The sequence below is a fragment of the Hypomesus nipponensis genome, chromosome 8, assembly GCF_054491055.1.
Source record: "Hypomesus nipponensis isolate SF chromosome 8, ASM5449105v1, whole genome shotgun sequence".
In the NCBI taxonomy this organism is placed as follows: domain Eukaryota; kingdom Metazoa; phylum Chordata; class Actinopteri; order Osmeriformes; family Osmeridae; genus Hypomesus; species Hypomesus nipponensis.
Genome location: NC_140368.1, coordinates 12,322,501 through 12,342,713, shown reverse-complemented (window position 1 = coordinate 12,342,713; position 20,213 = coordinate 12,322,501). Strand labels below are relative to the sequence as shown.

The 20,213-nt window shown below is 47.4% G+C and overlaps 1 protein-coding gene across 5 annotated transcripts in view; it reads right to left on the bottom strand.

Annotated features, from left to right (window-relative positions):
* Positions 1–20,213, bottom strand: part of tpk1 (thiamin pyrophosphokinase 1) — a 43,413-nt gene that overhangs the window by 6,609 nt on the left and 16,591 nt on the right. For all 5 annotated transcript variants that reach the window (XM_084703730.1, XM_084703734.1, XM_084703733.1 and 2 more), the window contains 3 exons: positions 19,756–19,851; positions 16,401–16,547; positions 6,181–6,292 (listed from right to left, as the gene is read on the bottom strand). In XM_084703730.1, the coding sequence (XP_084559856.1) occupies positions 6,181–6,292; positions 16,401–16,547; positions 19,756–19,851 (355 nt within the window). The remainder of the gene's footprint in view (positions 1–6,180; positions 6,293–16,400; positions 16,548–19,755; positions 19,852–20,213) is intronic.

Below are 20,213 nucleotides of genomic sequence, written 5' to 3'. Positions count from 1 at the left end.
GGAAGTACAACAAAGATTAGGGATCCAAAGAGCTCGAAGAGTTCTAACAGTATTTCAGTTTCACAGCATGTTTGTATTTACTTGGCACAATGCAAAGTAACCACATCTCAGCTACCAGGCAGGGGGAACAATAATAATTCCACTGGCAAAAAAATGACTGCAATATAACTGTTGTACGCTTTTCTTCAGCATGGCTCTACCTTGTCTCGCCTTTCTTTCTCTTTCTCCCAATTTTTCCTGTCTCCCTCTCTTACAGTGCCCCTCCCTCCCTCCCTCCCTCCCTCCCTCCCTCCCTCCCTCCCTCCCTCCCTCCCTCCCTCCCTCCCTCCCTCCCTCCCTCCCTCCCTCCCTCCCTCCCTCCCTCCCTCCCTCCCTCCCTCCCTCCCTCCCTCCCTCCCTCCCCTTTCTCTCCCTCTGTCTCTCTTCTTCTCCTCCTCCTCCTCCTCTCTCTCCCTCTCTTTTGCTTTCCACCCAGCCTCCTTCCTCTCCTTCAAACATTTGCAGTGTTTCTGTGAACTCGCTCACACAGGATGCTCTACCAGCCTGTGTGTGTGTGTGTGTGTGTCTCCTTTTATGAACACATTATGACCTCCCTGAAACTCCTTGGGGTTCCCGGTTATCATAGTGGAAGAATACAAATGGTGAACATGCTGTGAGTGCACGCACGCACGCACACACACACACACACACACACACACACACACACCACAACATAATACCAATGATTAACACTTCTCATTTCTTCTACAGTATGTTTTCTCCAGATCAGTGTGTGCATGTGTGCATGTGTGAGTGAGCATCATTAGTACCATCCTTCAGGAATGCAGGTCATATTGCTCCATCTAAACATTATAATCAGAGTAAACAAAGACAGCGACTGGCGAAGACTCTCCAGCCCCCAACTGCTCCCAAAGACACACACGTACACACACACACACACACACAGTCACATACACACTGCTCAACCGGTTCAAGAGTGCCGCGGCGACAAATTATCTTTAATGACTCACTTCAATCAATGGGGTAGTCAGTGCTGGATGTGTGTGTGTGTCGCTCTGTCCTATATCACACAGCCTGTGTGTGTGTGTGTGTGAGGGGGGGGGGGGGGTCATGGGTGGCTTCCGTACATCAACACCCTGTTTAACACTGAATCCCTCCGGTTTACACACAAACAAACAAATGGCACATACCCTTTCCTGGGCCTCGAGCTAACCCCCCCCCCCCCCCCCCCTCCCCCCCCCCCACACACACACACACAGGCTGTGTGATACAGGACAGAGCGACAGTGAAGGATGTGAGTGAGGATCTTCTCCGGTCTGCTGAGAGCAGGGAGCACAAGTCAGCACTTCCTTTCAGGTTCTCCTGAGCAAGAAATAACTAACCAACAAACACACACACACACACACACACTCACACATACATACACACATGCACATACACACCCATATTTACACCCCCATTTACACGCGCACAATTCTGTCTAATCAAATTCAGCGGGCGTTTGTGAGGCCTGCACCGCAGGCCTTCATTTTAATAAGAATGTTATTGGGCTGATAGATCCATCTTTGCCAGCCTCCAAGGGTGTCCTCCTCCGAGACTAACTTTGGAGTTGCACACAAGTTTAAATGCCACCTCTCTATCTATCTCTCTCCCCGGTCTCTGCCTTTCTGAACCACAGCTCACAACAACCGTCTCTCTCTCGCTCTCTCTCTCTCTCTCTCTCTCTCTCTCTCTCTCTCTCTCTCTCTCTCCCCATCTCTTCCTCTCATCTCTACACTTCAAAGACAGACATAATTCACAATCTCCACGACATTCCCCTATTTACATGAATAAAAACGTGAATAAAGAGTGATTTCGCAAAACGTTGGGCGTAAAACAAGAAGAAGGGCGACGACAGTCGCGGCGTTCCGCCGACGACCTACGACCTCTGACCATGTGGTACGACTCAGAGGTTCACAGAAAGCCAAGAAAAGAAGGGATTACGGTGAAAACAAAGAGAAAGGGGTACAGAGGACGGGGAAAGACGGAAGCGTCGGTCAGAAGCAAAGGAGGGTCAGAGAGAACGGAATAGAGGAGGAAAAGAGGAATGGAGAGACTCGAGCACTGGAGGAGGGAGAAGAGGAGGTGGAGGAGGGGGGGGAAGAGGGACAGAAGGAGGAGGGAGAGGAGGAGGAGAGAGAGGAGGAGGTGCCTAGGGCTGTGACAGCGACAGTGACAGGAACGCAACTTTCCACCCTCATCTTCCTCCAAGGATGTGTGTTGGCTTCTTCCACTTTCCTCCCTCTCATCTTTTTTTCAGCTAGGTTCCCCTGCTTTCCTCCCCTCATCGCTCTCTCAAAGTCACATGGGTCTCAGTATTCCCCATAGCTTTATGAAAATGTCACCCAGGGGGACAGAACACGAGCGGCTTACACACATGCAAACATGTCACTGGATCATCTGCCTGTGTGTACGTCTGTGTGTGTGTGCGTACGTGTGTGTGTGCATGCCACAGTCATTAATTTCCTCTAGCGACAGATGCCCTTCCATCCAGAAATAAGGAAGCCCTTGTCCAGACCTACCTGGCTGTTTACATGTCGGAATTGGGAGTTTGTGTGTGTGTGTGTGCCAGAGGCTTCTGTCTGACATCTCAATCTACCTTTTCACACACACACACACACACACACACACACAAACACTCACTCTCTAACACATACACTAACACGTCTCACATAAATTCCTCTGCTTGTCTCCAAGCACGTTCGACATCCGTGTTGACCGTGAAAGAGTTACTCTGTCTCTTATAGGACTACACCGAGCCACTGTCTCCAATAGGACTGCACTCAGCTGAGCCCTGCTTCACAATGCCATCAAGCCAATCACATCCTAACATGTCCTGATCACATCCTAACATGTCCTGATCACATCCTAACATGTCCAGATCACATCCTAACATGTCCTGATCACATCCTAACATGTCCAGATCACATCCTAACATGTCCTGATCACATCTTAACATGTCCTGATCACATCCTAACATGTCCTGATCACATCTTAACATGTCCTGATCACATCCTAACATGTCCTGATCACATCCTAACATGTCCTGATCACATCCTAACATGTCCAGATCACATCCTAACATGTCCTGATCACATCTTAACATGTCCTGATCACATCCTAACATGTCCTGATCACATCTTAACATGTCCTGATCACATCCTAACATGTCCTGATCACATCTTAACATGTCCTGATCACATCGTAACATCCTAACATGTCCTGATCACACCCTAACATCCTAACATGTCCTGATCACATCCTAACATGTCCTGATCACATCCTAACATGTCCTGATCACATCCTAACATGTCCTGATCATATCCTAACATGTCCTGATCACATCCTAACATGTCCTGATCATATCCTAACATGTCCTGATCACATCCTAACATGTCCTGATCACATCCTAACATGTCCTGATCACATCCTAACATGTCCTGATCACATCTTAACATGTCCTGATCACATCGTAACATCCTAACATGTCCTGATCACACCCTAACATCCTAACATGTCCTGATCACATCCTAACATGTCCTGATCACATCCTAACATGTCCTGATCACATCCTAACATGTCCTGATCATATCCTAACATGTCCTGATCACATCCTAACATGTCCTGATCATATCCTAACATGTCCTGATCACATCCTAACATGTCCTGATCACATCTTAACATGTCCTGATCACATCCTAACATGTCCTGATCACATCTTAACATGTCCTGATCACATCGTAACATCCTAACATGTCCTGATCACACCCTAACATCCTAACATGTCCTGATCACATCCTAACATGTCCTGATCACATCCTAACATGTCCTGATCACATCCTAACATGTCCTGATCACATCCTAACATGTCCTGATCATATCCTAACATGTCCTGATCACATCCTAACATGTCCTGATCATATCCTAACATGTCCTGATCACATCCTAACATGTCCTGATCACATCCTAACATGTCCTGATCACATCCTAACATGTCCTGATCACATCCTAACATGTCCCGATTACATCCTAACATGTCCTGATCACATCCTATATGCCCATCATATTATACAACATATCATCTAAAGTACACTGATGGTGCTCAAATGTTTGAGTGAAACCATGGCCTCCAGAGGCCCATGGCACAAGCTCTCTTACATCCTGCCATTAAGTGTGTGTGTGTTACGATTGTCATGCAAACTGATCATGTGTTGTCCTTTTAAAGTGTCACTTAAAACAGGACTGAACAAATACGCACGCACGCACACACACAGACACACACACACACTTCAACCATTATTTACAACACAGGCTGTTTAAACTAAACTGATCATCAGCGTGAACATTCAAAGAGTCTCTCTTGTCAACAGAGATTCTAGTTTCCTTCCCGTGAATCACACACACGCTCACACACACACACGACAAACTTTGGACACTGGAACCAACCTATGAGCGGATGCACCGACTGAGTGAGTTCAATTCCATCTCCCAAACTTTCCTTTCGATCCCCGAGGGAAATCAGCTCCTCTTTTAATTATGCGTGTGATTAATTATGCTTGTAATTTGGAGTGCTTAATCCAGGGAAGACTGTCCTTTAGCAGTCTGTCTCATTAGCATACAGGTGGAGACCCGCATTGGGTCAGATGAGGAAGCACCCCACTGTGGCTAATCCCACCACTCAGAAAGAGAGAGGCTGGACACACACTCTCACCTGCAGCACACACCCACACGCAACACACACACACACACACCTGTAACACACACATACAGACACTCACTCGCAACACACAAACACACCTGCACACTCGCACTCCTGTTTCTGTCTCTGGGAATAACTCATTACGTAATCCACCTGCCAGACGGCCCAGGGCCCCCCCTGTATTAGGGGTGCAGTGGTCTGTGCCAACTCATTAAGAACACAGCTGGGCACCAGGCTCAGGACTGGGAGATACCACAGGGGGCTGGAGGGAAGGGGGGGGGGGGTGTGTGTGAAGGGAGGGCTTTGACTTTGCTATATTAATACTTTGATGACAAACACAGAAGAGATTCAGAGTGAGCACAAAAGAGGAAAAAAACGAAACGCTGAGAGCGCACGTGCGTTTGTGCGCGTCCGTTAGCGCGTCCGCGTGCGCGTTTGTGTGAGTGTTCACGCGCACATTTTAGAGGGTCCGAAAGTCCGAGAAGACATTGAACACGTCATGGGAGACTGAGACAGCCAAGCATTCTGTGACATCACCAGAAGCTCTTTGGAACACGGTTCAGATCCTGCTGGGAGAACACGGTTCAGCAGGTTTTGCGTTAACTTGTGGAGCCCGTGCCCGCTGTCATTAAAGCAAAAAAAATATAGAAAGAAATGAAAATGCCAAATACTTTAGCTATTCTGAAATAGCTATAGGTGTAAAAATGTTTTAAAGATTAAGCTTTTTTTATATTGTTTAAGGTGCTGTAAAGCAAATTCCATGATTTGCTTCTCGGTACATTATATGCGTGTGAAATGAGTGAGAGCATGTGCAAAGCGCGAAAACGTTGTTGCACTGAAATGTGGCGTTAGACCGTTGAACAGGTTCTAACCCGTTTTCAGCTCAGGTTTTGTAAAGGGTTAGGGCAAGACACCACCTATCTACGTCACAGCCACCTATCTACGTCTCTTAGATCACAGACGGCATTACGATGCAAAGACAAAGTGATGAACACATAAAACAGACTGCAGGTATGGCTGCTCTGACTTCTGCAATTGATTTAGCTAGTTGTCGCTGTTGTTGCTAAATTCCAAACATTTGAGGGGGCGGAGCTTCAGCTCCTTCAAGCGACACCCCCCCCCCCAGTCTCAAGCAGAGAACACTGCTGATTTTCTCACGAGTTAAAAGCCTAATTTAGCATACTTGTCTGTGTTTTTTTTGTTTTTTCCACATTTTGATGGGTAGTTATCAACACATTCTTCTGTGGTGTGATGAACTTAACTATTTTCCAGTTCTGCTCTACAGCATCTTTAAGCTGATATTATCATCAGCAATGGAAAGGGAGTAGTATTCCATTCGGAACAAATTCATAAAACATATCCTGACTAACGGTCTCCGACTGTCGAACCCTACTGTGCGTGCATGCACGTGTGGATGGATGTGCGCGTGTGTGAGGACATACCCAGGTTCCACTTGAGCCCGGTGGTGTGGGTTCGACACGGCCCCCCCACTGGGATGAGGCTACACCAGGGGCCTTCGAGTCCTGTACTCACACCTAACCTGTAGATCCTCTCCTGTGGGGGGGGAGAGGGAGAGGGAGGGAGGGAGGTAGGGAGGGAGGGAGGGGGGGGGAGGGAGGGAGGGGCAAAGGAGCATATGGGGAGCACAGGAGAGATTGAAAAGAAGGGGAAGAGAGAGAGAGTGATGGGGGAGGGATGGGAAGAGATGGAGGGGAGGGAGAGAGACAGAGGGAAAGAGGAGTAGGTGGAAGAGAGGGAGAGAAAAATGAGTCATCCAAACAGATGACCTTAAAATTCAATCATTAGACATTTGTATTTGTATTATCATCAAATGATAATACAAATACAAATGTCTTCTTCACAATGATGATGCATCTGGACTGAGGATGATAATATCCTGATTGTTGATGGACTAAGCCTGCTGTAACATCAGAGATCTACCGCATCTAAGTCCTTATGTGATAATTAACAATTACACCTTCTCTGGAGAATGCACCCTCACACACACTTTGAATCAGTCTGATACTCGTTGAAGGGTGTGCAGGTTTGAAGTCAAATTACCACCTTTATAAAAAGACAGTGGGGCCAAAAGAACAAAAGTTTACTTTTCTCTCTCTCTCTCTCTCTCTCTGAATGAAAACAGCAATTGTTCATATTGCCAAGGCAACGGTTGAATTACAGAAATATTCATCAATCATGGCCTTATATCTACTTATATTTCATACACTTACATACAGAGAGACACACACGGCTGTGTAACATATACATACGTGTTGCTACACCACACGGGTGTACAACTTGTTTCCATGTTATTCTTAATTAAGTTGGTATATTATTAATGTTGCCAAATAATCGGTAGAAATAAATACATAAATAAGATACACACATATATACGCATACACACGTGTACCAACACCCACACATTTATATACACACGTATATACTAGTGCTGTCAAACGATTAAAATATTTAATCGCGATTAATCGCATTAATGTCATAGTTAACTCGCGATTAATCACAATTAATCGCACATTTTTATCTATTCTAAATGTCCCTGATTTCTTTTTGTCCCAATCTTTTTTCAAATTTTAATTCTCTTATCAACATAGAAAAGTGGTTCGGATTGCTTTGTGCAAATATTTTTTTTTATTGAAAACAACATTGCAATCGCCTGGCTTTGACGAGGGGGCAGAGAATTCGCATCAGCTGTGTGCTTAGCCATCAAGTGGTATTTCAGACTGGACGTGCTGCGATGATATCTCAGTTTACAACGACAAAACACACAGATCACTGGTCTTGTCAAAAGAACCATTTGGCAACTTTTTAAAAACAAACTTTCCATTCAGAATCTTATTGGCATCCATTTCGGCATCTCGCGCTCGTCATCCACTCAAAACGTAACGTTAGCCTACTACCAGAGAATGTCTAATATCCGTAAACGGGCTCTGCTACTACTCTTTAGCCAGCTCGCAAGCCAAACGAGTGTTTGGCGTGCCTGTTGTTTTGTTTCCGGTCTAGCTAGATCCGGTGTGGTGTTGTAGTTTTTCTAACGTCGGTAGTTGTTGCAACAGCATGTGAAAAAAACTACAAAGTTTGCTAGGCCAAAAAGAGCGTTAATCGCGCGATAAAATAATTGACGCCGTTAATTTGGGTTTGCGTTAACGCCGTTAATAACGCGTTAAACTGACAGCACTAGTATATACCCATACATACACATACATACGCACATATACCAGGTTATATAATGATAGTAATAATAGAAATAATCAAATAATAGATTTGAAATTTTGAAAAATTACAGTAACATTTAAAAAAAATCTGAAAACGAAAATGAAAACATGTTATGTTTGCCATATTAAACATTTATCTCATTGTGGCTGTCTCTGAGGCCATGACAAGCTGATACATCCTTTAACGCTAAAATACAGAAGTTAGGTTTTTCACCCAATAAATAATCTCTCTCTCTCCATCTCTCTCTCTCTCTCGCTCTCTCTCTCCATCTCTCTATCACACGCAGACACACAGAAACAGACGCTCACACAGACGGACAGACATACGCACCGGACACTCAGACGGCAGTGAAGCGTAGCGTTCAGGAGACTTGAGGCAGGCGAGCTGCTCTCACGTGTGTTTTAGTGGACCACAGGACCACAATGCCACAGGACAACGCACAGTAAACACCTCCTCCAGGGAGCCTGGCTCCGCCCGGGTCGGCTGCTCACGCCAGAACGGGAGCCAAACGACGACCTTCTCTCTCTCTCTTTCTCTCTCTCTCGCTCGCTCTCCCGCTCCCTCTCTCTCTCACACACATTCTCAACCCCCCTCTCTATATGTCTCTCTATCAATCTCACCCTCTCTCACACATTCTTTCCCTTTCTCTCTCTTTCTCATCCCCCTCTCTCTGTCTCTCTATCTATCTCTCTCACTCTCGCTCTCTGTTCAGTTTAGAATGCTTTATGGGCACGACTGTTCGGGTTGAGCAAAATTGCCGAAGCAGTCCACATTGAAGGGACAATATAATATTTGTTTTACATATATATCATTCATAACATATAATAAGGAGTATAATCATGAATAATACAACAAAATAGCAGTAGCATAACGAGTTGGGGAAAAGTAATATGTATTTATACATGTTAAGATACAGAAAGGTTTTAAGAATCACACAAGGTCGATTCACTGTCCCTCAGGTTGTGACATTGAGATACATATCTAGCGGCAAGACTTGCTGTAGGCCCTTCGTCCAGAGATATCCTTCATTTCTAGTTGACATCAAGCTATGTGGAGTCTTTAATTAACTGGCTCAATCGTTTGAGATATTGATCTCTGTCTATGTCTTCCTTTTTCGATTTCAAGAGTGCGCTCACTGTATTTAGTGAGCAGCTCTCTCAGCTTTATGTCCTTGACAATATATAGCCGAGACATTCCGCCATTTCGTAGTTTCTGTTTAGGCCCCGATCTGGTTCGTTTCGTGTTTTGGTTTCTTTTTCCCAGAGTTCTAGATAGGAGTTTTTGTTTTCTGTTGTAATTTGTGTTATTCTGTTTGGCGTTAATGAAGGATTGATGTACTGAGAGGGAGTTGTGCTGGACAGCTGGTTTGTTAGTCTCATAACCAGCTGGTATGGTGGGCTCTTCTCTGGGTTCACTTCATGGACTGCAAGGGCTTTAGATTGGAGTCAAATGTTAAAGATTTTTCGGGATTTCTAACGTTAATGGGAATCGGCCTAGTTGATTAACATGTTGTTTGATTGCAAAGAAAGCTCTACAAGCTTGTTCTTTAAGTGCATTCACTGCCAAGCGGAAGCTACCAGAGGCTGTCATTTGTAGGCTTTAGTATGTGTGTTCCACAGTTTTGTTTCCCCGTGTGAATACGCGCCTCTGTTCCAGACAATTGGGCTTTTTTGTATGACCATAATTTGTCTTTTTTGAATTGACTTCCATGGGCCAGTTTTCTTCGGTTGCTGTTGCTTCGGGTGCTGTTGATTGTTCGAGGGTCTCTCTCTCCGCCAGTCTCTCTCGCCCGCTTTCTCTCACATTCTCTCTCTCTCACATTCTCTCTCTCTCACATTCTCTCTCTCTCACATACTCACTCTCTCTCTCTCTCTCTCTCTCCCTCACCCTTGGACTTTGTCTCCCTCAGCCTCCCTCTGGCTTCAACCTCTCCCCTCTCCTGAGTCCAGCGGGTTCAGCTCCAGTGGAGCGGGGGGTGCTGATTAAGGCAGGGCTCAGCTGCCCCTGGTGCAGGGAGGGCCGGGAGGGCCCCCGAACCCCTGAGGAAGCCACATGTCCCCACCGCCAGAAGAGATCCAGGGGTCGGCGCTAACCCCCCACCCCCCGACACCTGCCTCTGCCTTCCAACGTCCCCCGGCGAGACCTGGGAGGGGGGTAGGGGCGGGGCCAACCAGGAGGGCCCTGACCCCGACGGTTCACCTCCCCGCTGACGTGTGCAGGTTCCCTGGGCTGTGACCCGAATCACCATCGTTGATTTTTGGTCTGAATGGTGCCTTTTCTTTCTGTGAGCTTGTCCTGGTCCTCTGGTTCACAGCGACCTACTCTCCCTTCTACACCCCTCACACACACTTTGAATCAGTCTGATATTAGCTGAGGAGCGTGTAGGTTTGAAGTTAAATGACCATCTTTATATTGTGTTGCTGAAAATAGAAAAAGTTGACATTGAACTTTATTTTCTTCGCACACTGACACACACACATACACAGACACACACACTTCACTCAGGGACCCACACACGCACACAGGTACAGACATCCACACACACATGCACACCCACACACTGAGACAGACAGACACAGGGGTACATGGGAAATAATGATGACTGCTGAAATAAAGAGGAACATACAAACATTGCCTCCATGAAAAGGTTCATTTCAAAATGTTTTCCTCTCGTTTGCAGAGGGAGCCTGAGGGAGGGAGAGAAAGTTCCAGAGAAACTTGGAGAGGAGTACTCTTCTGATGAACTAGCCCTGGGGCTATGTCAGTGTGTGCGTATATATATATTTATATATATATATATATATATATATATATATATATATTTGTGAGTGTGTGCGTGAGTCTCGAAGGCGGATAGAAGTTGCGTCAATGTGCGTCTCTGTGTGTGTCTGCGTGTTTGTGTGCGCGTGTGTGCGTGTGTGTTGTAAGCTGCTTTGTGACATGTGGATGTATAAGCAGTTAGGATGGCTGAGCTTCACAGCGGAGACTAACGTGAGCAGGTTTGACTGGCCTCTAATACCTACCCCCTCCAACCAGTAAAGCAGAGAGACATGGATCGTGACACACAAACACACACACACACACAAACGACTATCGTAGAAAGCACCCCATCCCCTTACACAGCAACGCACAGCGGAGGACACCAAAGCTATCCTTCCGCCATTCTAGTCTCCGCACGCACGCGCGCAAGCACACAGACTTCGCTCTGTTCTCGAGGTGCCCTCCCAACTTTAGAAATCGGCGTTTGTTCTCAAACAGCTGAATTCGACGGCGTCATTTAAATCAGCCACACCTTAGTGGAGCAGGCCGTGTGTCTAACGCCCGCCTGTGTGCGCGCGAGAACAGAAGGATCTATTTGGAGGAACCAGACCCAGACACCCCGCTCTGTTCAGCGCGGCTAGCGCGCTACCATTGTTTTGCACCTAAGTAAGTAAGTAAGACTTTATTTATATAGCGCGTTTCATACCAACTTCCGAGGCACATGGGGAGTGGACTTAAAGCCATCACTGACTACAAAGGGAGAGGCTACAATGAGACCCAGTCCTCTGTCCTACTGCCAGACGAGCTGAACTCCTTCTACGCTCGCTCTGAGAGGGACGGTGGAGCTACCCGAAGGCCAAGCCAGTGGTGTGCCTACGGTAACTGTAGCCGAGGTGAGGCTGTGCTTTAAGAAGATCAACCCCCCGCAAGGCACCTGGCCCAGACGGCATTTCAGGTAGGGCCCTCAGGGGATGCGCTGACCAGCTGGCAGGGGTCTTCAGTGACGTCTTCAACCTCTCCCTCAACCTGTCTGTACTCCCCACCTGCTTCAAGAGGACCACCATTATCCCTGTGCCCAAGAACACCAAGGTCTCATGTTTGAATGACTATCGCCCGATAGCACTGACCTCTGCCATCATGAAGTGCTTCGAGGGGCTAGTCACATCCTTCACTTGCTCCTCGCTGCCCCCCACCCTGGACCCTATGCAGTTTGCATACCGGTCCAACAGGTCTACAGACGATGCCATCGCTCTGACTATGCACACCGCTCTCTCCCACCTGGACAAAGGGAATACGTATGTGAGGATGCTGTTCATTGACTACAGCTCAGCATTCAACACCATCATCCCCTCCAGACTGGTCTCCAAGCTTGTGGACTTGGGACTAAGCACCTCCCTCTGCAAGTGGATCTTCCACTTCCTGACGGGAAGGCCACAGGGGGTGAGAATCGGTGACCGCACCTCATCCACACTGATCACCAACACAGGCACCCCCCAGGGCTGTGTGCTCAGCCCTCTCCTGTTCTCCTTGTTCACTCACGACTGTGCGGCAACGCACAGCTCCAACCTCCTTGTTAAGTTTGGTGACGACACAACCATCGTGGGCCTCATCTCTGACAGTGACGAGTCAGCCTACAGAGAGGAGGTTGACACCCTGACATCATGGTGTCAGGACAATAACCTCTCTCTTAACATCAGCAAGGAGATGATTGTGGACTATAGGAGGCGGCAGGAGGAGGAGCATGCACCCCTACTCATCAATGGATCTGAAGTGGAGAAGGTCAGCTGCTTCAAGTTCCTCGGGGTGAACATCAGCAACGACCTCACCTGGTCTGTTCACACGGACAAGGTGGTCAAAGCGGCCCGTAAGCGCCTCTTCTTCCTGAGAAAACTGAAGAAGTTTTGTATGGACTCAGTCATCCTCACTAACTTTTACAGATGCACTATAGAGAGCATTCTGACTGGGTGCATTACAGTGTGGTATGGGAGCTGCACAGACAGGGGCCGCAAGGCCCTACGAAGTGTGGTCCGTTCTACTGAGTTCATCATCGGGAGGAAGCTCCCAGCCCTACAGGACACCTACCAAACACGATGCCTAAGGAAAGCCGGCAGGATTCTAAGAGACTGTTCCCACCCATCCTTCAGTCTCTTTACCCCGTCGCCTTCTGGCAGACGTTACCGCAGGATCCGGTCGCGCACACGCAGACTGGACAACAGTTTCTACCCAAGGGCCATCAGGCTTCTGAATGGACATTGATATGGACACTGATACACTTCACACTAGTCACTTATACACTGTCACTTTCAGCTACTGGTTGCACTATCAGTCACATTGCACTACTGTACCTCACTGTACCTCGCCACCAAGCTCCTGTATGGTCATTGACATAGTCACTGATCTGTAATTTTGCACTATTTTACTGTGCTCCACTTAGGTTAGAATAGGTTATAGGGTTGAAATAGGTTTTATGTGCATTTAGGGTTAGTATAGTGTACTATTTATTGTTATCTGTAATCTAGGAAGTTTTAGTATTAGGGTTGGTATAGTCGATTATTTATTGCTAGCTGTATATTTAGGAAGTTTCACTTATTTAAGCTCAGCATTGATGTAAATTATGTTCTGTGTACTTATATGTTATGTTATGCCAGGTGCTTGCGTTGTCTTGTCTTAAGAATTTCAGTGCCCAGTCTGACCTTGTGTTGTTCTGTGTACCTGACAAATAAAAAACTTGAACTTGAACTCGAATACAGGAATTGCAGCTCAAGGTGCTTCACATAAAATCAACAAAAACAATAATACAAGTGATACAAGTAATTGATCTAAAACATACAACAAATCTCTTTCAAATCCGTCTTAGACCCGAGCTGCCACTTGCACACACACATCATAACCCAGACAACGCCGCGAGTCCAGGATTACACCGAGACTTGTCACCTCAAGTCGGTTTAAGCCAGGGAGTTAAACCTCCTAGATTCTTAGTAAGCACCTCTCTTTTGGATTTGGGGCCACATAGTAGGACTTCAGTTTTGTCTACATTTAATTTAAGAAAGTTATCCTTCATCCATGTGTTTATTGCCAATAGGCAGCTGGTAATGGAATTGATGGCCATTGCGTCATTGGGTTCAGTGGATATATATAGTTGTGTGTCGTCCGCATAGCTGTGGAAATTCACCGATCACATATGTTGCCGTGTCACACCCGCCTCGGAAGTTGGCAAACGTCCTTCCGTGATTTGTGATTGCGCAAGCCATTCTGTGTTGCCGCGTGCGCTTTAATGTGTCGGCATGTGTCGAGTGTTCGAGCGTACCTCGTGCGAGTGCGTGTCCCGCATTTTTCGAAGGAAACCGGAGAGGTGTTTGAGCGCTCAGCTGTGACTCTAACGAGCCTCGTCATCCTCTTTGTAAGGTTACATTCACCTTCACTTCTTTGTACAGCACTCTCTCACTTTATTTTCTCCTCCTCCTCCTCCCTCTCTCCTTTTCCCTTCTCTTCTTTCTCTCGTTTCTCTCTCTCCTTGAATCTGAACAACTTTGACAGATTAGATGAATGTACCTTCACTCAAGGAAGATTAATTGGAGGTGTCCAGCTATGAAGCAGTAAATGACAACATGTCTTTGGAATAATGACAAACAACAAAAAGAGAGCGAGCGTGAGAGGGAGAGAGCGAGCAAGAGGGTCGAGGAAAGAGAAGTCAGGGGGAACGGGGGCGAGTGGGAGGAAAAGGATGGAGACAAAGAGAGAGAGACTGTGTTTAGTGTAACATGAGGTATTTAGAAGTCATGACAGACTAGTACGTAGTAATATCGTTCAAGCGAAAAGATTACATTCCAAACCTTGGCTCTCGACCTACTTGTGAACTCAATCAGGTGGGAAGACATAGAACGAGGGAAGCTATTCTGCTGCAAGTGAGACGCTCGCCAAACAAACAAGGGCAACAGGAGAACAGGGGGGGGGGGAACTATGTGCGTTCGTATGATGTGTGCGTGTGTGGGCGTGGTGTGAATGTGTGCGTACGTGTATGTCTGGTGTCGTGTGCATGTGTGGTGTTCATCTTATTATGTTAATACCGTTCAAAAGTTCGGGGTCACTTAGAAATGTCCCGGTTTTCCTTTAAAACATACCTGTAATGAGTTCGATTGGGAAATACAGTCATTGACAAGTTTAGAAAGAACACATTTTCGCTTGAAATCACAAGTGTGTCCTTCCAACTTTGTTTCTGTCAAGTAATCGGCACCGGCCATCGACAGCGATTGCAGCCTTTGGCATTGTGGCTGTCAATTTGCCGAGGCAATCTGAGGAGATTTCGACGCGCGCTTCCTGAAGCACCTCCCACGCCGACTGGCTTGATTCTTCTCGCTTCTGGAGTGCCGCGCGGTCGAGCTGCTCCCACGGCAACTCAAAAGGGTTGAGATCTGGTGACTGTGCTGGCACACTGCATTACACACACAATACCAGCTGATTGCTTCTTCCCTAAATAGATCTCTCACTTGGAGCTGTGCTTGGCTTGGTCATGGCTGAGGGGGGAAATTGGCTCCAATCAAACGCCATCCACGGGGTATGGTGTTGCAAAACAGAGTGATGGCCTTCCTCCTCCAAGATCCCTTCACCCTGTCCAAGATCTCCCAGTTCTCCACCCCCCCCCCCCCGATACACCCTCAGAACACCTCAGGGATCGGGCCGGGCAGACAGGCTTCAATCGCTCCTCCACGATCCATCATTTGGGCTTTGTGATCCGAACAACCCTCAAGCTTTGACACGTCTGTCCAGATCGCTTTTTGTCCAATTCCACCGTCCGGTGTCTGGTTTCTTCGACCCGTCCTAATCTGATCTTTCTCCCATTGGCCAGTCTGAGATCTGGCCTTTTCGTTGCAGCTCTGCCGAGAAGGTCAGCATGCCCGAGTCTCCTCTTCACCGTTGACGTTGAGAACGGTGTTTTGCGGGCGCCGCTGTTTAACAAAACTGCTCGTGTAGAGGACCTGGGAAGCGTCTGTTTCTCAGACGCAGACACTGATCCCCTTGCCCAGTCGTCCACCAGGCACTCCCTCCCTCCCTCCTCGGCCTATTCCGGTTCGAACCGGTTTGCGCTGGTCTGCGAAGGGAGTAGCGCAAACACGTTGTGTGCGAGATTTTTCAGTTTCTCGGAATTGCTTCAGAACAAGAAAAGACTGACGGGTTTCAGGAAGTCCTTCGTTTGGGGCTATTTTGAGTCTGTTATCGAAGCCACAATTGCTGACGCTGCAGATACTCAGCTAGCTCAAAGAAGCCTGCCGCTATGCCAATGTCATTATTGCAGAAGGGTTTTCTAATGATCCATTAGCCTTTTAAAATGATTAACTTGGAATAGCAAAAACACTGTGCCAAAGCCTCACAGGACTGATGGTTGCCTACAACAGGCCTCTGTAAGCCTTTGTGGAGACAGGAAACAGTCTGCCGTTTCCAGCAACAATAGTCATTTCGACATTAGCAATGTCGACGCTGCATTTACAATCTGATGCCATTTTTATGGACCAAAAAAAGCTTTTTCTTACCAAACCACGGCAAGTTCAAAGTGACCCCGAGCTTTGGAAGGGTAGTGCGTCTCATGTCTAGTGTGTCTGTTTGTGTCTAATACGTGCGCGTGCGTGTATGTGTCAAAGGGGTGTGTGTGCGTGTGTGTGTGTGCAGTCGTTACCGGGCGGAGCAGGAGAGCCAGGCTACCTCCCTGGATGACCACCAGGGGCAGCTGTGTGATGGAGCGGGCGTGGTAGAGCGTCTCTACTGAAGCCATGGTCTGGTCCAGCCTTCCAGCCAGACCCCCCAGGGTCACGATGGTGTCTACCTGAGGGGGGGAGGGGGGGGATAGTTTAAAAGCCGGATCATCGGTACACACTGTGCAGGTTTTCACTTTAGGATCAAGTTCCTCCTCTCCGTTGCTCCACTCATAAATCATCTACCCCTCCGTCTTCATCCCCCACTTGCCCTCTTCTTCCTCTCTACCCCTCCTCTTCTTCCTCTCTGCCCCTCCTCTTCTTCCTCTCTGCCCCTCCTCTTCTTCCTCTCTGCCCCTCCTCTTCTTCCTCTCTGCCCCTCCTCTTCTTCCTCTCTGCCCCTCCTCTTCTTCCTCTCTATCCCTCCTCTTCATCCTCTCAGCACCTCCTCCTCATCCTCTGCACCTCATTTACAGAGTGAGAGAAAAGCAGTATGCACTGTACACTTCCACTAAAGACAAGTTGTGAAAGAACCCTGATGAGTTGAAAATTGGGTTAGGCACATCTAGAGAAGAGGCACACACACACACGCACACACACACACACACACGCACGCACGCACGGACACACACATACACTCACACGCACACACACCAGTGTTCGACACCCTCAAGACATGCTGAATGTAAACAAACTCTGCCCAGACGTCATCCTCCTCAGAGAGACGAAAAGAGGATTATCAAAACAGACACCGAGTTGATCTCTCTCATTCCTCCCTATTTTATCAACACCAACAACAACAAACAACAACAACTATAAATAACTAAACAGGGTTGACATCTGTATGCAATGGAGGAACACATGGGATCACCCTAACCTGCTAGTCAGACCTCTACATCTCACCCTGAAAGGCTAGTTAGACTTCTGAAAGCTCACCTTAACCTGCTGGTTAGAGCTCTACATCTCACCCTAACCTGCTAGTTAGAGCTCCACATTTTACCCTAACATGCTAGTTAGAGCTTCACATCTCACCCTAACCTGCTAGTTAGAGCTCCACATCTCACCCTAACCTGCTAGTTAGAGATCCACATCTCACCCAGACTTGCTAGTCAGACACACCTCTTCATCTCGCAAGGTCATTGCTGGTCAGATTGGGAGAACGTCCTCCATGATGACCGATGGACTCTTAATAAATAACACCACCCATGCCGTCACCAGGGAAGCTAACGATGATGACATCGTTGGCCCGACAGGAACGCGGCTGTCCCCCTCTCCCATTGGCTGAGGGACGGCCTGGGCCCCAGGGGTAAACGACACAGTTATGCCCCCATCGCGAGAGATGATGGAGGGATAATGAGACAGACAGGACGAAAATGGGGAACAGAACTGTCGTGTCAGCAGCATCGCCGACGACACGACGAGGACGCAGGTCACGTAAGGAGACACACACCCACAAACACTCTCATACACGTGAACGCTCACATACACACCGAATCGCCCAACAAGCCCATTGATCCTCTCTAATGAGTCTATTAAACATAATAAATAGATGACTTCTTGATGTAGGGAAGGCCAGCTAAGCAGAAAGAGGCTGAAGGATTTATAGCAACTGGGGATTACAAACACAGTAACTCAGACTCTTTTAATGCTGTCATGACACAATACAGCCACAGAACAGTACTGACAGACAGGGGAGAGAGGTAGAGACATTTAGATGGAGACAAAGAGAGAGAAGGGGAGAGAAACAGTGAGAGAGATACAGAGAGAGAGAGAGAGAGAGAGAGAGAGAGAGAGAGAGAGAGAGAGAGAGAGATAAAGACAGAGAGAGATACACAGAGAGAGAGATAAAGAGTGAGAGAGAAAGAGATAAAGACAGAGAGAGAGAGAGAGAGAGAGAGAGAGAGAGAGAGAGAGAGGGAGAGAGAGAGAGAGAGACAGAGAGAGAGAGAGAGGGGGGGATAAAGAGTGTGTACCGTTTAAATCCCCCGGTTCGGGAGACGTTCAGAGTCTTTAACAAAGCCACAAACAAACAAACAATTCCCGGCTGCTTTGTTGCGTCGAGCTGGCTACCTCTAACCAGGCCTTGGAGTGGTGACACGCACGCGCACATGCTGCCGCGCACACACCAGACACACACGCGCGCATCCACGTTGACACACACACGGGGGTTTTAAGGCAGAGAAAGGCCTGAGCGATGGCCTGTCTGGTTGGTTATTGACGGAGGTTTGGGGAGAGACACTACACACAGATCCTTGTTGGCTGGAGACAAGCCATCAAGGGGCTGTGTGTGTGTGTGTGTGTTCTTTCTTATTCTCACCTGTCAGAGGGAATGCTTGCTTGTCTAAGTGTTTTCTCCTCGAATCCCTCACTTCATTCTCTCTCTCTCTCACACACACACACACACGCGCACGTACGCAAACCGGCAGACAGGTTAGGTCCAGGTTGATACACTCTGACATCTGGACAGGAGGATGAAAGAGGAGATGTGAGGGGGATGAAGGAAGGGAGGAGGGAGAGGATCAGAAGGAGGGAGGGTGGGAAGGAAGAGAGAGAGAGAGAGAGAGAGAGAGAGAGGGAGAGAGAGAGAGAGAGAGAGAGAGAGAGAGAGAGGGAGAGGGAGGGAGGGTGAAGAGGAAGTGAGATGGGGATGGAGGGAGAGAGCGAGCGAGGGAATGAAGATGCGATGCCTCTCCAAAGTCACAAATCAATTCTAAGCAACAAGATGGTGTTCACACCAACTAGTCCAAACACTTCACATCTCTGTTTCCATCAAACTAACCCTCTCTCTCCCTCCTCTTTTCGCTCTCCTCTCTCACACTCTCATCTCTCCTAGCTCTCTCTCTCTCAATCTCTTTATTTGGAACAAGGCAAAGAGTTACCATCAAAACAACAATGTATGCTAACGTTTGCTTTGCGCTTTTGTCTTGTGCGTGTGTGTGTGTGTGTGTGTGTGTGAATGAATGTGTGAGTGAGTGTGTGAGTGTGTTTGTATGTGTGTGTTCTCTCCGGTTTTGTTTGGCTCATCAACAGTGAGAAATTTAGTGATTGCACCTCTAACTGTGATTGAAAAAACACTCAACCCACTCCATGTGGTGAATGGCAATGCTTAAAAACACACCACTTTCGGGGGACAAAATGACGTGTGTGTGTGACTGTGTCTATGCCTGTGTGTGTGTGTGCGTGTGTGTGACTATGTTTGCCAACAAACAGCAAAAAGTAGGCAGGCATAGACAATAAAATATAAGCAGATCTTAATTTGCGTTTGTGTGTATTTACAAGTGTGTGTGTGTGCGTGTGCCTCGTACGAATGGAGGCAGGTGTGTGTGTGTGTGATCTTACCTGTAGCTGGCGTTGCTGTATCTCCTCCACCATGATAGCCAGACACTTGGTGAAATCTGTCAGATCCTGGTCCGCCGTCTCTATCAACCTGCACCTCTACACACACACACACACACACACACACACACACACACACACACAAGCTTTTTTAATGAGGCCAACCATTCACATCCATTCAAAATGGTGTTTCCTAACCACAAACCCCTCACCTCTAACCTTGACTCTGAAACCCCCTGAAAAAAAAGCATTTGAAGTTGTCACATTTCACTATATTTGTGAGGACATCTGGTCCCCACAAGGGTAGTTAAACAAAACCACACACACATCTACATACACCACACTCACACACACACATAAGCTGAGAATAAGGAAGAGAAGGGGTAGCCTGAGTCCTGTTCTCTGCATAATGGAACCACAACTACATGATTCAGGTGACCCCACAGCTACATCACACAAAC